The 19,712-nt window shown below is 41.0% G+C and overlaps 1 protein-coding gene across 1 annotated transcript in view; it reads right to left on the reverse strand.

Moving 5' to 3' along the window:
- The window catches only part of MAPK12 (mitogen-activated protein kinase 12), a 31,560-nt gene extending 12,164 nt beyond the window's left edge, over positions 1–19,396 (reverse strand). The window contains exons 1-4 of the mRNA XM_030451861.1: positions 19,182–19,396; positions 18,225–18,354; positions 8,244–8,302; positions 5,130–5,241 (exon numbers count right to left, since the gene is read on the reverse strand). Coding sequence (XP_030307721.1) covers positions 5,130–5,241; positions 8,244–8,302; positions 18,225–18,354; positions 19,182–19,321 — 441 coding nt within the window. The 5' untranslated portion in view covers positions 19,322–19,396. The remainder of the gene's footprint in view (positions 1–5,129; positions 5,242–8,243; positions 8,303–18,224; positions 18,355–19,181) is intronic.
- Between the last annotated feature and the right edge of the window lie 316 nt (positions 19,397–19,712).

Raw genomic sequence — 19,712 nt, forward strand, 5'->3', positions numbered from 1 at the left:
ATGATGCAAGGTTTAACATCATCCATAGAAATTGCCACAGAGCTTGGCAGGATTTCCTGAGGCAGACAAAAGGGGCTGAGGGCACAGAGTTGCTTCCCAGAATGTAGCCTGTAAAACCACGATGGCAAATGAAAAACTACAAAATGTTTCTTTCATGGATGTGCATGAAGTGGATCCAGATGGAAGGAACCAGATGCAAAAAACAGAAGTCTGTCATTTGTAAGCAAAGACCAGAACGGAGAAACACTTTTAAAAAGTTATCTGTAAGTAGTTATACTCCCAACAAATGAGGAAAAAGCTGACAACTTCTGCCAGTAGCCATCTTGAGCAACGATATCAGAATGACTACTTGCATTCTAAATCATTTCAATGCCTTCTTACTGAAGCTTCTTGATTTCCCTGAGGAGGTACTCAAAATATTCTACAGGTTATTTTTGCTGGTATTGCTGTAAACTGGCAGACCCAGCAATTCTTCACCTAAAGATGTGGCACACAGAAACAACAATTAAAAGGACTGCACTCCTCCAAGTTAAAGTAAATCTCACCTGTCTGGGGGGCCAGAGCATGGTTTTGTTGGCATTTTTGCCCTACTGAAAGCTTTATGAGTGTTTACAGCACTAGAATCATGTTAACACTCTGAGGAGATGTCCTATATTTATTAAACACTCCTCTTAATACAACAGTACTAAGATCACATGAAATGGCACTTATTCCTGGTGCTAATGTACACATCAGCCCTTCTGTAAGCTGAAGTACTGATACTGTGCTGTAGAGTGCTTCTTTAACAACAGTAGCATTCTTTTAACTGATTTTTATCATCTTCTGACAGGTAGCAGCACTGGAACTATGCCAGTATTTGTTCAGAAAATTTTCCACTTCAGTTCAATAGCCTTCTGAAATGGGATCTTATTCTTACTGATTCTCAGCACTAAATTATCCATTTATTGACAGATTTTTCACTCTTGAAATGGCAAAACCATCCAGACCAGAGCAGACATACCCTTCACAATGTTATTACCACTTCATCTCAGAATTTTATTCAATGTGAGAAAAATGCCCTGGAGCAAAAGATGCTCTGTGAATTATTCTAGACAATTTTTGGTAACATGCATAAATCTTTGTATGCTGACTTCAGATTGTATTAGGAAGCTATCCAATAGTTGTCTAAATTCTAAGCATTCTTGTCTGCATATGCAATCCCCACACAAATTTAAATGTTAATCAAAAGGGAATTAGGAAAACAAAAGGGAATTAGGCAGCATGCAAAATGAAAATGGGGAGTGAGTTGGCAGAGAAGGAAAATCTGAAGGGCAAATGAGTAAAAGGGAGAAGAGAAAGCAGAGAAACAAAAAGAATAACAAACATTTTAAAAAAGAGACAGTAAACAGGGATGACAAAAGGAGAGAACTAGAGCAGGTAAACATTACCATGGCTATGGGAACAAAACTTTAATGGGTGTTTGTATGGCCCAAGAGCTATCTGTCCATTCTCAAATACTGTAGGAACAAAGAAACAGGACTGCCACCCACCTCCCCAGGCCTCTGGAACACAAACCCAACTGGCACTTCTGCAGAAGAGGGACCCAAGACTGAAAGCACTGGGAGCTCCAGCCTCTTTTCACCTACATAAAGACATTTATATTCAGCTTGTCTTCTGTACTCTCTGACACAGCTTTTCTGTCAAACAAAAACAATCAAAAAAGCCCTTCCAAATTGCAAGCTCATACTTAAATAAGATTTAATGCCAGACTAAGGCTTGGCTAGGAAACAGACAAAGGTGAGACATGTCACTGTTTTTAAACAGTGTAAAATTGCATTGTTTTTACTGCCAGAGATGAAGTTAAATACTGATAAATTACAAGGCTCACCAAAGAAAGGAAATTGGTATTTTCATTCTCAATAGAAAGAAGACACTGAAACATCAAGAACAGAAACTAACTTGACAAGCAAGGACTATATAGATGCACAGAACAAAGATTTGAGGGGTTGATACAAATCTTCCTGAACTCAGCATGAACTTTCCACTGACCTCAATTTATATATGCATTTTAAATCAATCTTGTTGCTCATTTTGGTATGCAACCAATCCAGAACCAGTCTCCAGGTAGAATGCAGAAAAAAATAACCTGAAAGGAACTGGCTTGGATGTTAGCAAAAATCTCTTATCTCTTCATAATACATCACTAATGCACAGGGTTTTTTTCTACATGTATTCAGCTGTCACATGTAAACAGGCTGTTCCAACAGAAGCATGCAATGTGACAAAAACGATTAACAACCTTCTTGCCCTTGACCAAACATGCATCCAGATACCATAAAGACTTTATGTAAAGAGCAAATGCACATTGCAGGCAACACCTTTAATATCATCCCTGCCTACCCTTCACCCCAGGAAAAAACAAAAAAGTCCAAAGTTAAAAGGTGCAAAAAATTAATATGCATTATAAAAATGAGAGGCTGGATGAATTGGCTCAAGAAGAACCTAAAATATAGTGGAACAGATATAGAAAAGACTGTGCTCAAATATTTGCTGTGCAATAGGAAATGACAAAACATCAAAGTCAAATACAAAAACAGTGTCTTACTTCCTTCCTTGTAATTTTGAGGTAAGTACAATTGTGCTCTTCAAAAATGTGGGGGAAGAGGCAAAATATTCAGGTGAACCACTTCTTATAGAAGACCTAAAACAGCTACAGAGACCAGAGATCATCTCAACATTCGTGCTGGTTGCCTTGCAACTGAAACAAGAACTGTCCTCATTTTTATAAAATCCTGGCAACAGCAGCCTTCATCAAGGACTTCCTGTTCTTTTCCTTTCTGGTTGCTTGACCTTGGCTGGCCAGCAAGTGCCCATGAAGCCACTCTGTCATTCCCCATCCTCAGCAGAACAACGGGAGAAAATACTATGGAAAAGCTCATGAGTCAAGACAAAGACAGGGATATCACTTACCATTTACCATCATGGACAAAACAGACCAGGCTTGGGGGAAAATTAATTTAATTTAGTGACTACTGATAACAGAATATGATAGTTAGAAATAAAAACCAAAATTGAGAACACCTTCCCTCTATGTCTCCCAGGCTCAACTTCATGCCTGTCTCTTTTACTTCCTCCTCCTGAGCAGTGCAGGAAAATGGGGAATTGGGGTTGTAATTAGTTTATCAAGTGTTGTTTCTGCTGTTCTTTCCTCTTCACTCTCTTCCTCTGCTCCAGTGTGGGGTCCCTCCCACGTTAGACAGTCCTCCACAAATTGCTCCAGCCTGAGTCCTTCCCATGAGATGCAGTCCTTCACGAGCAGACTGCTGCAGTGTGGGTTCCTCTGTGGGCAGTAAGTCTTGCCACAAAACCTGCCAGGAACCTGCTCCAGTGCAGGCTCTCCATGGGCTGCAGCTTCCTGCAGGGCACATCCATTTGCTGCACCAGGGACACCTGCTCTGAGGTGGTGCCTCTGCTCTGGCACCTGGAGCACCTCCTCATTCCTCCCTGACCCTGCTGGCTGCAGAGCTGTTTCACTCTCATTTTCTCCCTCCTCCCTTAGAGCTGCTGCACAGTGGTTTTTACTCCTCCCTAAATGTTATTACAGAGGTGCCATGAACACTGCTGATGGGCTCACGTTTAGCCAGTGGTGGGGCTGCCTTGGCACTGACTGGGACTCCTGTGTTGGACACAGGGGCAAGCTCCTGGTGTCTTCTCACAGAAGACATCCCTGCAGCCCCCCACTACCAAACCTTGTCACTAACCAAACACATAGTTTTTAATTCCTGCTATTTTTCCTCCAGATGTATATCAGCCATGCCCTTGCCCTCCAAATTTACTGATCCAACAGACTTCAGAGTCAACCTTCAAAGTGCCTGAGCAATCTCCTGTTGGTCTCTGTGAGACAATCTAGGCCACTAGAACCAAAATATGTTTCTAGGCCATTTCACTGGAATTAAATTATTTATCCTTTCCACTACACTCACCTCAAGCTAATTGTTTAAAATTTCATATATTGCTTGCCTGTAAAATTAGCCCAAATAATGTTTTTCATCTCTGGTGAATACCATGCCTCTGCTGGAAACCTGTTTCCTAGTTACCTGCAAATAAACAGACCACTTCATCTATATGGTCCTTGAGAAAACACTTATTGGGACATGGATTTGTAATTAGGGAAATAAATACAAAACTGAAATCGTAGCTCCACATTCAAAGCCCTGATTGGAGGTTAATTTCCTGTAGTTTTAACAAAGCCAATGTGCCCAAACCTGGCTTTAGTTTCTGCATTTGTAAAATGGGAATTACAGTATTTAAATGCAAACTGTAGGATACTGAAGGATAATCACTTAGTAAACATAAAAGGCTGTATGAGTGAAAATCTACTGAATGTAGAACACAAAACTGGAGATAGAGTTAAGGAGAAATTAATAATGCAGGACTTAACAAAGTGTATTTGCTAAGTTTTGTGATGAGAGTAAAACAACTCACTTGTCCTTCTGTAGCTGTTAAGTTCTGAGAGACAAGGGAATTTTAGGTACACTGTTCCTGATGTTCTTGTCCAGGAACAGCATGCTGTCCTGTGATATTTTTTATTTTTAATAGTGTTTGAAAATGAAGAGTGCCTTAGCAACAGTGTGTCTAAGCAGTTTGGTAAGCCATGGAAACATTTTCAATTTTGAGGAATTTGAAGGTGACGAGATAGCTGAGGGCTCCAGTCAAGCAGAGTTCTGCCTCTAAACTCAACAGTATTTAGAGATTCTTTGTCTCTATGGTCTCCACCCAGCCACAGCACAAGGTGTGGCAAAGGAGCACCACCATCACTACTGAGGGTGGAAGCAACTAAAAATCAGAGCAGGGCACTTCCTGGTGTACTCAAATAAGGAAATCAAAGTCACCCTGGATCAATGTACTGTACATATCTTCACTGACTATCTCTTTGTTTTCCTTGAAAAAAGCCACAGACATAACCATCATACAAAAAACCACAGATAACATTTATCATCACAAAACAACTGCTGTGTTGAATGTCATTACTTTTACTATACAAGGTGAGATAAATTTTATCCTACAATCAAATAAATAATTATAGCTTTCCATACTCATTTATTAGGAAAAAGATTGATAAAATCAAAATAATAGTAAAAATGGCAAACCTTTAAGCCTTTCAGCATCTGATATACCAGGAACTGGATTCTATCTTCAGTTAGTTTCTCATGCTTCATTATCTTGCTCAAGTCTGTTCCCATAAATGGCATGACAAGGTAGCTTGGGGGAAAAAAAAAAAAAAGACAAAATATCTTCAATTTGTCAAATAAATAAAAACATAATTGTACATTATGGTTCAGTGACAATATTAAATTATAATTCTTTTCAACAACAAAAAAAATTCATCATCATGGCACCTGAGGATATTGTCATTGGTTTGTCTTTTCTTATAAGGATGAGCAGGTGCATTTTCATGAAGGAAAACATTAGATGAGATCATTGTCTCATAGCTACAAATTTTATTATTTAGACTTAAATGAGTTTTCCCCAGTTAAAATATGGAAAATATAATCCTGTTGGCTTCTACTATTCAGTCTGTATGAAAACTTCCTTTAATCTCTTAGAATTATAATGATAAACAACACAGAAATTTAATATAGAGTCATAAGGGAGATGGGACACTGACCTAATCACTAGGAGTTATAGGTAGTATTTTCAGCATCTCCTAGGTATCACGGTTTTTTCCCCATGACTTTGGGGATCAAGATTTGGGGTCCCAGCATTCACAGATAGATAAGATAAGCAATTTAATTAATTCTGTAACTCCTTACAGAATGAAGAGCACCAGCCCATTCTGGAACACTGTATATGAGGTAAACACTGACAATGCAAGGAATACAGATGGAGTGAAAAACAACTGGTAGAATAGTACTTAAATTGGTAAAGATTTATGCATTTTGGATTTTGTACAGCATTTCAAACAGCCAAACTTCTGAGACTGAAAGAAGCTGAACACAGGTATTGGGCAGGAAAACAACTGTTCCTGCATGAAGTGGATGGGCCTCTGTATTAGGTCCTTGTTAGATGGAATGCTGGAGGATGAGGAGAGCAGAGTGGGGAGTAGGAGCATCCTCCCCTCTGGACAGGAGGCCTACAAGTCAGCTAAGAAACCCCAGGTCTCTAACAAGACCAAAGAATCTCAGAGACAGTCTCAAGGTGAAACACTCACCTTGCTTCTGCTGCTTCTAGCCACAAACCAGCTGAATTTGATCTTTATACAATAAACTACAGACAATGTCTCACAACTAATCAGCAGAAAGAAAGTCACCCTTAAATAACCCATTTACCTTAATTAACAAAAGCTGTTTCTCCACTTTTGTTTTAAACATACACACATCTACCTCTGCTCAACTCAGATGGCACAAAGTCTTGAAAACAAATTTTCCCATAGGTTTACCTGTTGCAATTTCAGTTATAAAAACATCCTTCCTACTTGCATGTCCAAAACGTTCTGTATTATTTTAGGGTTCCATTTAAAACCAGGAGCTTGAATGCAAATAATTTACATGTGCATTTTATTACATATGCTAGCACATATGTAACACATAGCATGTACACATTACATATGTATTGCTGCACAATAGGCAATATGGACAACATCCTTTTCGGTTCAATGTTAATTTTGGCCAAAGTCATCATTATGAACACACAGACCATGTTTTCTGTACATTTTCCTGTCAGATAACTTTCTGCATTAACATTTAAATATGCAATGTTGTTTTCAAATCATAGCTACATCAGATAAAAGCCAGAACAGACTGTAAACTAATATAAGTTGAAATCTACATTAAGCCCAACAGGACTTTTGAGGACTGTTTCTTTGATGACTCTAATTCACAAGAATTGCAGCAGGATTCACAAAAACACCAGACGTGCTAAATATCTTGTGATTTCTGTGATACTGCCAAAAGATCAGAGACATGTACATGCCTGGTGCTAGAACTGATCTATAGCCTGTGTTGTTTGGATCACTGGACTGGGGAAACAGTCAGGGAGAATACCAAACCACAGTGCAGATAACCATGAGAAAATTCAGCAGCATTAGCAGTTCTGAATTAATCCTTGAATTAAGGTGGATCACACCAGAGATGTGTAATGTACCAGGCAAAATTTTCAGTCTACTTGTTTAGGTTAAGAACCCTCCTATCATTTGGGCAACCAGGGCCTTAAGAAATCAGTACCTGATAGGTGGATCAGGGAATCCACCAAACTGACTTTTACCAAGGGCTGAAAAAGAACACACCTTGCCAGATAACTGTTTCTAATGACAAGCTGAAAACCACGGCCTACCAATTTTGAAGTTGCACATAAATTTATATTAAGATTGTCCTGATCTGGGTCAGGATAAAGGTAGTTTTCTGTCTTGTAATTTTGCTTTCAGCTAAGACTCTTGTAAGTAGCTGTGCTTGTTGAAATTAACAGCAAGTTTCTCAGTCAGTGTCTGCTCCTAGGAATAATGCTGAACGTTTATAGTTACAGCTAGAGACTGGTGTGCAGAACCAAGGACACTGCTCAGTTCTGAGGAACATTTTGCCCTCTGGAAAGAGAAAAGGAGTAGAGGTCACACCTGCAGCCCTCCTTCAGGGAGGAGCAGACAAGATAAATTACCAAAATTGACCAGAGTATTCCATCCCATACACCTCATACTCAGAATAAATTTGAGGGATCACAAGGGTAAAACCCTTTCCCTTCCTCCTCTTCTTTGCCAGTCCCTGTTTGCTTTGGCATCCTGGGAGGATTCCATCCATTCATCTGCCTGTGGTCCTGATCCATACCAGCCTGAATCTGTGTGTTCCTGCCTCCAGCTCCTGACTGCTGCCAACTCCAGGAGTCCAGCCTGGACTTTCCTAGGGCTGCCCTGCAGCCTTGGTGGTGATGTGAGAGTTATTGGGGGAAAAAGGGGGAGGAATGTGGTATCCATTTTCCTGTATATTTGTACATATTTATTAGTTTTTCCTTTTTATCATTACTGCTTCATTAAAGCTGTGTAGTTCAGTTTCCAACCCATGTTTCCAACTCTCTCCTTTATTCTCTCTCCTTCCTTTATCAAGGATCTGTCATTCACTCTAATTGCCAGGCCAGTGTTAACCCATGACAAAGATGAAATTCAGAAAAAAATCCATGAAGCAACAATTTGAGAGTTCTCCATTTTAAAAAGCAATACCCCTTCCTCCCACACAAGCAGCAATGCCCTGCTCCCAAACTAACAACTCAGAACTTACAAGTCATTAAACTTCTCCAGGGTTACATCTGGTGTGAACACATCCAGTATTCCAATGACCTAAAAATATAGGAGAAGAGATAGAAAAAACTTGATGTATTAACACTGATTCACACACACAAAAATAACCAAACTGCATAGTAAGTGGAAAAAATATAACCAAAACCACAGTGAGACATTAGCTGCACATATAGAGATGGCAGAAAGAAGATAAAGTAGTGAATAGCAATACGAGGATTTGTGTTAAATTTTATAACTCTGTGGGCTGTTTGATCCTGTGATAAAAAATTTCAAAACCCCACATATTTACTTGAACAAAAAGTTCAGAGGCTAACAGTTTTATGCAAGAGAGCATTTTTCATCTTGAATCACTGAAGTGTTGAAAATAAACCTGACAATTCAGTTTATAACCTGAAGCAGTCACAAGTGCTGTTCAGCTAGGTGGGCCTGCTGCCTGTCAATGAAGAACATTCTTTTAATTTCAGTACCAGGATAACTTAGGTACATAGATGTCCTTAGGAGTATGGAGAAGAAACTAGAACCAGACTTTTTTTAACGGAAATTATAAAGAGCTTAATATGACTTACTATGGCTTATACCTTAGGTTCTCCTTCAGAGTATCTTTTGTCAAACAAAACCATTCTATCACCAACAGATAAACAATACACTAGTAAAACAGATTTCCCACTGCAGTGTTTCCTACCAGTATGGTTTTAAGCAGAACTACACCAACTGACTGGACATATTATGGGAACTGCCAATGCTTCTCTCAAGCCCAATAAACACCAGAAAACTAAATATGCAGACTTTGATGTTCAAAAAGATCTATCTGGAATTGTGTAAAGCCTGGTCTCAGTTCAGATGCTGCTTAATGAACGCACTGCATAAACAGCACAGGCTTTTGGAGTTGCTTCTTTTCTACTTCTACTACTAATAGAAGACTATTTCTGTCTGCTGGGAAGAAGCCTCCCAAGCCCTGGTCTGATCCTAATGCTTCCCAGGCACAGGCTATCATGTTGATGGATGTGTGCTGGGGTTTGCTGGACAGCAAGCTAAAAGACTGATCACCTTTCAAACCTTGTGCAGGCCTATCTCTATGGCCATACAAGTTGAAGACATCAGATTGTACATCATATTAAACAGTACACAATTAGAAACTGTGAAAGAAACCAGAGGTAACAGCATATTACATCATCTGATGTTACTACTGAAGTACTAAATGAAAGACTGGAAAATCCACTTTGATAACAATCCAGATGTTTTATGGACATTACTACTATGTCTGAATTGCTGCATAAGACAGAGTTCTTTTTTAAAAAAGCATGTGAAAACAAAGAGAAGCAAGAGCAGAAATGAAGGGCGGAAATGCAAGAAAAGAAAGGCAACTTCCTTAATTTAAAGCTTTAAATAAAAATCCCCAAGTGTGATGAAATCCTCACTGCACATATTTTTATCTTTTCCACATTGAGGGAGAACCACTAGAGTTAGCCTGGATATTATCAAAATGTCATACTGGTGAACAAGACTGGAAAACTAATAAAGACGAAGACAGAAAATTACAACTATTTCTTTGTAGCCATGTATATCTCTGAAAAAATCATTAATAGTATTTTCCCAAGGACTGTTAATATGAAACTAGTTGAAGAAGAATATAACATCCATAAAATAATAATTAAACTCACAGAGAATATGGTTTGCATTTGAAGTAATACCTTCAGTGCTAACATTAGAGCAAGAATTTTTTTTAATTATTTTTTTGCATAACAGTTTTACATAAGGTTTTCCTTTTCTTTGAGGAGGCAGGGAGAAAAAGGGAGGTGAGTGGGATTAGGAAGATGTACATGACAACAATGGAGCATAATGCAGCTCTACAGGCATTTCCCAAGGCAGCATGAATACATACACACACAAAGACAGAGCATATGCAGCCTGAAAAGTTGTGTGCTCTCCACAGATTTCAGTATTAAAAAGGAAGCTAATGTTTTAACAGTAAATTTATCCAATATGCACTTCTTTCCATATTAAGCCCTACTTTTTTAAAAGTCCTGCTTCTTCTCCTCAAGGAGGTTTTTCCATGCCTTCATTTATCTAAACAAAAACCATAGGAAACTAACTCCATCACATTTTAATGTAGCATTGATAGATACACTGGGACATCACTGTAAAAAGAAGGGGCAAAGCAGAGAATGAAATAATGTGGCTGCTGTACTGCATCCCTCTGTGTGCCAGGGAGCTACCAGGCACCCACTGTGAAACATGTGAGCTTGGAGAAAATGCTTCCATAAAGAACATACCAACCTAAAACCACACTTGCTGAAGTTCAGTAACACTAAACTACTTCATTCCTCACAGTCACCTAATGCTGCTGATACACAATATACACTACTTCTGAGGTAAAGTTAAAAAAAAGATGGGGACCACCTTATCGTTGCTGCAAATCCTCTGCAGTAAATACCCTGAGAGCAATACTCAGCTCCTCTTGAAGTGAATAATAAACCCCAAACCTCTTTTTAACATGCTAAGGATTTCACAATACTTTGTTTCCTCTTTCTTCAGCTTTCTAAAAATCCTGAAATACATTTTAGTGTCCAAAGTGGTAAGTTTGGCTAAAAGTTGAGCAATTTAAAAATAAAAACGAGGGACCCATTTCCTTTTCCTCTGTGATCTTTATCTAATAATTGTGGTTTGGGATGATTTTCCTGTACTGGAACAGTTATTAGAATTTCCATTTAGGTCACATCTTTCTGGAGATACATTAAGCACAAGAGGGTACAGGATAAAATAAATCCTCAGAGGAAGATACAATTCCATCAATTTCTACCGGAAAAGGAAAAGAACCGGATGACTGTAGGAAACTCCCTCTTCCATAATATAATGGAAAATCCTGTGTCTGTCTGAAATGCTCTCAATTAAATACAGTATTTGTAAAAATAAAATAAAAAAAAATAAAAATCACAATACCTAAAGATAATATTCCAGCACAAGAGTAAGACACCGTATAGAACTTATTTTTCATAGGGTAACCTTTATGAAAAGTCACTGAGGTATCTGTGAAACCTTCTGTAGCTCTCTTTGTGTATTAATTCAGCACACTTTCTGATATTATCAGAGATGAAAGCACAGCCAAGGAATGAACCCAGTGCACTCAATGATGGCCATGAAAAGGAGCCGTGGAAACAGCAGCAGCACTGCCCTTTCAGGATCTCATTTTTTTCCTTCCACTAACTCTACAAAAAGGCAACTTTTAAAATTAATTAGCCAACAAAGGATGCACCTTGTTTCCTACTACTTGTCAGACTGAAAATGAGCCAGGATTTCTGAAGCCTTCACTGAAGTAGTTTCCTTGGTTGTATCTTGGAGATAGAATGTGATACTGTGCCTCTCCCACCTTCCTGCAAATCAAAACCACATTAATAGCAGAACTACCCATCTACTGATCTCACTTGCTTTCCATGGTTATGATTTCACTCAATGTATTTACTTACTTGATTTTGCCTCTTCACAATGAAGCCAGGTTGGGGGGGGGGGGGGAGGGGAGGCAGGGCTCTGTCTCTAGCTTTCTTATTCCTACTGTATGTCCCACCACACCCTTCCACCCTCCCAAGAGTTATACTGACCACACTGACCATGTAACTATTGTCCATAACTAAATAACAGCTTTGTGTTGGTAAAGTGTTTTCTGTCACTTCACATCTCCTTCCTTTTCCAAACACTGTTCCATGAGTGGAGCACAACAGCAAAGAACTCCTCATCTCTGTCCTCCTCTACATTTTCAAGAAGCACTTTTATTCAAGGATTGTTCCACTTCATTTCTGTAAAGGAATGTTTCTGATGTAAGCAGCAGCTCATCAACAAAAGACTCAGATCTTGTACAAATTAATAAGCAATGTAGGTTATGTCTCTTATGCAGTGAATACTGCTTTCTCTTGTGGATGTTATGCATGAAAACACAGTGAAGCTGAGTGGCTTTGGCACTCAAGCAACTAATGCAAGTATATTTTTTGAGACAGATCCCTGGTGGGGTGCACTGAACTACATATTATGCTGCATTAAATCTTCTGCAGGGTGGCTTCGACTTCATGCTTCTGTGCTGTACCACACCACAGGGCACCTGCATCCATTTCCCATATGACAAAGTCTCAATCTTTAAAAAATTTTAACTATCCACACACAAGGCTTGCACAACAGCCACCTCCCTTCCTCACTGCTTACTGAGACAAGCAGGAGAGATGCCCCTTGCCTTTTCTCCTGCTGGTCAGTACACTGGCAGGCAGGCAGGAGCTACACCCACAAGCGTCACCACATTCTCCTTTCAAAGGACCCATACATAACACTGGACAGTTGATAATCCTCTGAACAAACACATCTTAATCGCTGGATTGGGTGGCAATCCAAAGAGAAGGTTCGGGTTTCAGTGCTGTCTTCCTTATTTACGTCTCCCTTACCTTTAATCAGTCTGCCTTAGCAGTACCCAAGGCTGGGATGTAAATAAATGGCTACCAGCTCAAGCCCAGCCTACATAAAACACCTATTAGGCAGCTTTGTGAAAATAAACATAAGTGACAACAGAAAGCACTATGTTTATTTATTGGCTTTTGAGTACCAAAGCAAGCAATGCTGGTGTCCTATTAGCTCCCCAGCTGTGCTCAGCTTTCAGACTGCCAAAAACCATCCAGGATTGTTTCTTCCATAAAACCTTTTAACAGCAATAAACCATCCAGCTACAACTGCATTTTTCATTTCCTAAGGACCCAAATGAAGATTTGCCACTGCCAGCCAAGATTCCTAAACTGCACTTTAATGGCACTTTTGTACCCAAATGATGTGAATTTTTAGCTGGTACAGTCCTGAAAGACTTGCTGCAGAAAATCTCTTCTAACACAGCAATGCTTTTACCTGTACAGCTTTCACTTATCTACAACTCCCTTATTGGTCTGATTGGTACAACTGCAGAGGCTGCTGCTCTTCCAGTGCTCATGTCAGGCTTGTGTTCATGTCATGAACTGCTAAAGGTGGCAGTTTTAAGATTTTCTCAGGAAAGAATATAGAATTCCTCACTATTTGCTCTGGAATAAACTCTTCCCTTGGCTGATACTGTGCAAGTATAAATAAAAAGCCCCAGTTTTTTTCTAAATCAAGAAGTCAGCAGAATTAAATCTTAGCTAACCTAAATGTAAAGGTCTGCATCATCCTCAGAAATGTAACTGGAGAGAGAGAGAGACAATTCAGTGTTTGTTGGATACTCACGTTCCTTCCAAAGGGGGGAGAAAAAAAGCTACTTGGTTCTTATAATACAAAACACACACTGGCCTTCAGATGTAGGAATACACCAGGGAATAATTTCCACTCAGAGCAATGAATGAGAGCATAATAGAGTACCTTTAAACAAATACTGCTCTTGCCTCCTACATACAGGGTTTCCAGGAAGGGAAAACATCTGTATAATATTAACTGACCAAAGAAATGTTTAAAGGGCATTTGTCAAAAATGTTATGCCAGAAACACATTCAGAATTTAAGTTTGTAGATTTGCATCAGAATTCCCATGTGTGCTTATATATTCAGGTATACACACATGGACACACACGTGAATGTGCCACACTTACACAAAATCCACACTCTGTTCTGACACAAGACTTCAGCACAAGCTGCTGCTTTCCTTTCCCTCCCCCCAGTGCCATGCCTCTCACCAGCTGCTTTGCCCTCCTGCTGGAAACTCCCAAAACTTCTGCTAGCAAACTGGGAGACAAGGAGGGCACTGGGACTGGACCAGTATGAGTCAGTGTGCAGTTGCTTCAGCAAAACTGGGTATCTGGGTATCACTTCCAGTCCAAATGTATAATAAAATCCAAGTTACTTGCCAAATGAAACAAATAGTTTTGCACTTCTGCTTACTTCTCTGGGTTTACCTTTGCACACACAGACATCTCCATTAACTTCAGAATACAAAGCAGAGCTATGAAAATATGGTAGCCAAAGCCAGTACACTGGCTGCATTTTCACTGGTTTTGGTTTCAAGTCAGAGCCGTAACAGACTGATTTAGAGGTCCTCACTTTAACTAATCTCAAAATAGAAAAAAAATAGGGAACAAAAGCAGCACTGCTGAAAAAAATTTTCCTAAAGGTAAACAGTCTGCTCTTCCATACCAGATGCAGCAGATGCCAAAGAAATTATCAAGATTTGCCAAGGCTGTAGTGTGATGAGTTAGCTGGAGCATTATTCAAGCTCGCTTAAACAAATGAAGAAAAAAATAAGCCCCCAAACAGCACTTTCTTCACTCTCCATTAGCTGGTTTTATTTCTCATTTTCACACCATTCCCCTTCTTGTGCCAGAGTACCTGTTTATGTAGCTACAGAGTGATCCAGCAGCCTATCCTGCTGGAAACTTTACTTTTTGGCAGCTACCTTTTCTTTTTGGCAATGACTGAGGAGCTGATCTGGGTTGCACTGTTTCTGAGGCAGCAGAAGTAGCTTAAGATGTTTGAGAAACATCCCAGATCCTCTTAAAATAAAAGGCATACCAGTAAAAAAAAAAAAAAAAAAAGTTGTATCAGTGCCATTAAAGACAGGGACTTATCTCCTAACAGCCAGGTCTCATCTTCTTCATACACAGCCTCTGTCCCACGATATTCAACACCATTTCTCATCTGGATTTGTTTGCAAAGGGTTGATGAGAAGTGCCATGCCACCAAGTTTTTATGGTTTATACAGAAATACTCAGTACATTTAAATAATGTCCTTCTTGAGAGCCATTAGGGAGAACCAAAGCCTGCACACATAATGAAAGATGGTCATAGCAGCAGCCAGTTACCTCCTCCTGAAAATGCCTAAATAGACAAGCAAATTGACCTGTGAATTAGCTTCCTTACAAGTTAAAATACAGTTCTGGTAAAATTCAGTAGGATTATGCCTAAATTTATTTTTACAGGACTCATGATCATTCTATAACCCTTCCACATTAAGGAGAGGAGCATATTCCTCAATGGGTCTATAAGGGAGGTCATCCAGGATTATTAAGCAGAAGTTTTCCTGCATTTTCTTCACTTAAGCATGGCATGTTGATGAACTGTATCGCTGTAGCACAGGTTTAATGGTATATTCTGATACCTTGATGAAGGATCAGAGATGCTATTTTTAACACTGTAACACCATTGCAACTTATTCCATAATTCAGCATAAGTTTAAATTATTAGTATAATATAGATTGTATAGATAATGTATTGCTACATGCTTGACACAACACTTCCCCAAAAGCTATGAAGGGCAGAGAGAGTCCACCAAGAGGTAATCACAGAGAAATAAACAAAACATCACATTCTCTCTGTAATACAAATGCATCATGATTACAGAATTCTGAAAGAAAAACAGATCTGAAGTATGAATTTGATATAATTTTAACTGTCAAATAAACAGAACCTTGATGTCCTGCAATAGTAAAAAAGCAAGATTTACACTGGTAGAGTAGTGCAATACTACAAGAGTATCCCAAATCTAATCCTTAGTGGTAACACCCTTAGACCACATATCGCACACAACATCCCCTTAGACTATCAACACTCAAGACAGGGATAACAGGGGCATCCTATTTAATGTGGTCTTTGGAGCAATCACTTCAGTTTTATTATTTTTAATAGCAGTTGCATTTATAGTACAGCCAGAAATTTAAGATAACTGCTGTTTTATAGAAGTATACTATAATGGTTAGCAAAAAAATCAGGGGAGGTATTTCAATCACTGTTCTGTTCTACTAATTCCTGTTATAAGCAGATTTACACCCACCTGAGTGGGATACACTCATAACTCCATAGCCAGACCCACAGGAGCTACAATAACAGAGAACAGGCAACTGTCCTGCCACTACTGTACATATCATTAAAGGTGTGCAAAGCATACTGTGGACTGCTGATATGAACAGGAAATGCCCTTACTATGTGCCTGTAAACCCATCCTTTGGTGGAAACAGGCAAAAAAGAAGCAAAAGGGTAGTAGCTCAAAATTTTGTTGAAAATTTTGTATCATGAGGAGTGATACTATCACTCCAGTTTAATTTTGGATAGGTGGAGCAGCTAAAGGAGTATCCTGAGATCAGCACAGGGACTAGAAATCCTAAAACGTGTTGCTATTGCTAATTCACAGTGGGTAAAATGACTGACAGAAGCATGTGAGGCTGGGAGGGTGGATGGAAATTCTCTTGGGATGTATTGCCATGAAACAGCCTCATCAAGGAGGGGTGGAGTAGTCATCTTGTGCCTCCATGGTGCTCACGAATCCCTGCAGGATCATACATTCAGTCTTTGTTTTCTAATTAGTAGATAACATATTAATGATGAAACTTTTCCTTAATACATACACCAGATTCTTCTTTACGTTGTTCAAACTCTTTCCTATGACTGCAAATTTTTCCCTTCCTTCACATACATTGATTTATAACTTTCACAGGTTGTGTTCATGTTCCCAAGTGAGCATTTTCTTCTAGACTCTTTAATTATCAAATGAGTCTATGGAGGGGTTCCAGAGTATTATCCTGAAGGGATAAAACTGCATAAAAACTCCTAGGAGTGGAAAATGCTACCCAACAGATATTCTGGGAAACAGAAGAAAAATAATCTCCAAATTCTGGACACAGTTAGGAGTTTGGCAACAGCACAAGCTGCTCTGCTCCCAAATGTTGAGTAAAGAAAATGCTGAGAGTATAAAAGTCCATGCATGACACAGAAATTCCCTGCAAACATTAATTATTTAACATATATAGCAGTGGTTACGAAGCAGCTACTTCCAGGGTGACATCAAATAAAATTATCAAATATATTTAAAGATTCAGACTAAAATGTTAAAAGGCACACAGGTTCTGAAGTGTACAAAAAGGTCTTTTTTTTTTATTTTTAATGGCCAGTCAGGATATTCCACAGATTATTCTTCAACTGAACCAACCTGGATATTGTTGGTACTCATAGTGTTGATAACATTAAATGGCAACCACTGGCTATCATTATTGCCAGTTTCTCTTATCCTCACTTTTGTCCTCTTATTTTCCCTTGAAGGCCATCTGAATGGAGCTATGCTCTAATCTGCCTCATTATTAACACTTTAACCATATTCTTATGCAACACTTTAACTCCCTCCAAAGTCTATTCTTCCACACACATTCACAATGAACAGCATTTAAAGTCACTATTGTGATCCTCCACGCCCACCTGGGGACCTTCTCATCTGCAGTCCATGCTTTGGTTCCACAATAATAGTAGAAAAATCTCTCCTCTATTATTTATCCTTCTTTTATTTTTCTTGAGCCAGTGTGCACTCTTGGGACTCTGTATCTTTATCTCAATGACACTCTCAGCACCTCTTCCTACAGCTATTCTTCCATATTACATGGGAATCCATAGAGAGCTTTGTATCTTATTCTCTGCTTCCCAATAAAGCAATTTAGTAATTTATGAACTTTTGCTGTTTCACATTAGTATAAGCCCAGCACTTTCAAATGCTTCAGGAATGATTAAAAAAATAAAATAAAATAGGAAAATAGGAAAATCCTCCCCAAAGATACACCTATGTATCATAGCCATCTTCATGCAAGTTCTGAAAAAAAAGATATGCTAACCACCTGAGACATGCAGGCACAGACCCAGACCTATACCCTGCATTTTCCTGTGCCTCACAGGAATGAGGTGATGGAAATTGTAATTTCTGGTCCTTAATCTCTCTCACTAGCTTTGAGCACAAATTCTACCATGGCTTTAACCTTCCCCACCCAGTGTTTCCTACCTGGAAAAGGTCTTTCCTATCCTGTGTTTCCTACAGGATATTCTAGTTTTTTCTAAACTGACGTTTCTAGATAAAGGACAGGTGACAGGCAGCCTGAAAGATTCCTGAATTCCATTCAGCTACATATTTACTTTCTCCAAATCTACATATTTTCTTTGTTCTTAGGGTGTGTAGGCTTGGGAGGGGAGAAGGAATATCTGGTACCAATCCAACTCACGTTTTCATGCTTCATGTGTTTCAGGAGGCGTAGCTCTCGGTAGGCTCGTTTGGCAAAGAGTTCAGACTGGAACGGGCGATACAACTTCTTAATGGCCACTTTGGTCCCACTTCTTCCATCGATGGCTGAGCTTTAAGGGTCAAGGGAGAGTTTGGTGAGCCAGGACTGAAGCGAGACGGCAACATCCCCCCCCTCCCCTCCCGGCACAGGAGCGGCCGCATCCTGCCCAGCGCTGCCTGCCTGGGCTCCCCGTGCCGAGGGGCGAGACCACCCCCACAAAACACCTCACTGGCAGCTGTTAGCACTTAATCCCATTCGTTTAAAAGGCTGCCAGGCCCTATGATGAAAAGTGACCAATTTTAAAAAGCTTTAAAGAGGAACAGCTGGGGAGGAAAAAAAAAAAAAAGCAACAATCCTTCCCCCTTTACCCCCCCAAAAAAACCCAAAACAAACAAAAAACCAAACCAAAACAAACCCAAACAAAAAAACCTAAACAACCAACCAAACACAACCCCAAAACCCCAACCTAAACCAAATAAATAGTCCCACAACCCCCCAACAAACATCCCACACACAAACATCAGCCAGGTGTCCCGTCCTCAGGGCTAACACTCCGGGATTTGATGACGCTGCCGCTCCGAGGAGCCGCGGGCTGGGTCTCGGTTCCCGGTCAGGGCTGGGGCCGAGGGCTGTGCTTGCTCCAGGAACGAGGAGAGGCATGAGACCAGCGTAGGCACGGCTGGCCAGCCCGTTCCGGGCTCCCCCGGCGGCACAGCCCTCCTCCCGGCTCGGCGGGGACCAGGTGGGCAGCGAGGCCGCCCCCCTCAGCCCTCGTAGAGCCCGGCAGCACAGCCGGGAAAAGTTGGTCAGAGAGGGCCGGGCCGCGTTCCCCCGGCCCGGGGCAGGGGCCACCGCGGCACCTCCCGGGGCCGCCCTGCCCCACCTCGTCCCACTCACCAGACGGCTCCGTAGGCGCCGGAGCCCACCGGCTGAAGGTCCAGGTAGCGGTCCCGCACTTCCCAGAGGGTCTTAGTGATCTCCTGCCGGTAGAAGCCGTTCTTGGGGGAGGACATAGTGCAGCGGCCCCCCCCCGGCATTCGCCTACAAAGAGCCCGGGCGGGGGGAGCGGGAGCGGCCAGCGCCGCCGAGTGGGGCTGCGGCGAGGGGCTGGGCCCGGGCCCGCCCCGCTCTCCGCCACCCCGCCGGGAGGACAGTCCCGCCCGCTCCGCACCTCCCCCAGCGGGGCTGGGACCAGGATCGGGACCCTCCGCCCCCTGCCCTTGCACCTTGGGTTGCGCTCCGCGGAGCTGGCGGGGGAGTGGGGGTGGGTTGTCCCACAGGGAGTCCCGGCGGGGCGGGGAGCGGGGGTCAGCGGACCAGCCAGCCCGAGGGAGTCCGGGAGCAGGTGCTGGGGTCCCGCAGCCTGCACGGGTCCCGCAGTCTGCACGGGTCCTTGTCCCGGAGAGGAAAATGGATCCGTCACACTCC

This window comes from Calypte anna, chromosome 1, assembly GCF_003957555.1.
Source record: "Calypte anna isolate BGI_N300 chromosome 1, bCalAnn1_v1.p, whole genome shotgun sequence".
NCBI lineage: Eukaryota > Metazoa > Chordata > Aves > Apodiformes > Trochilidae > Calypte > Calypte anna.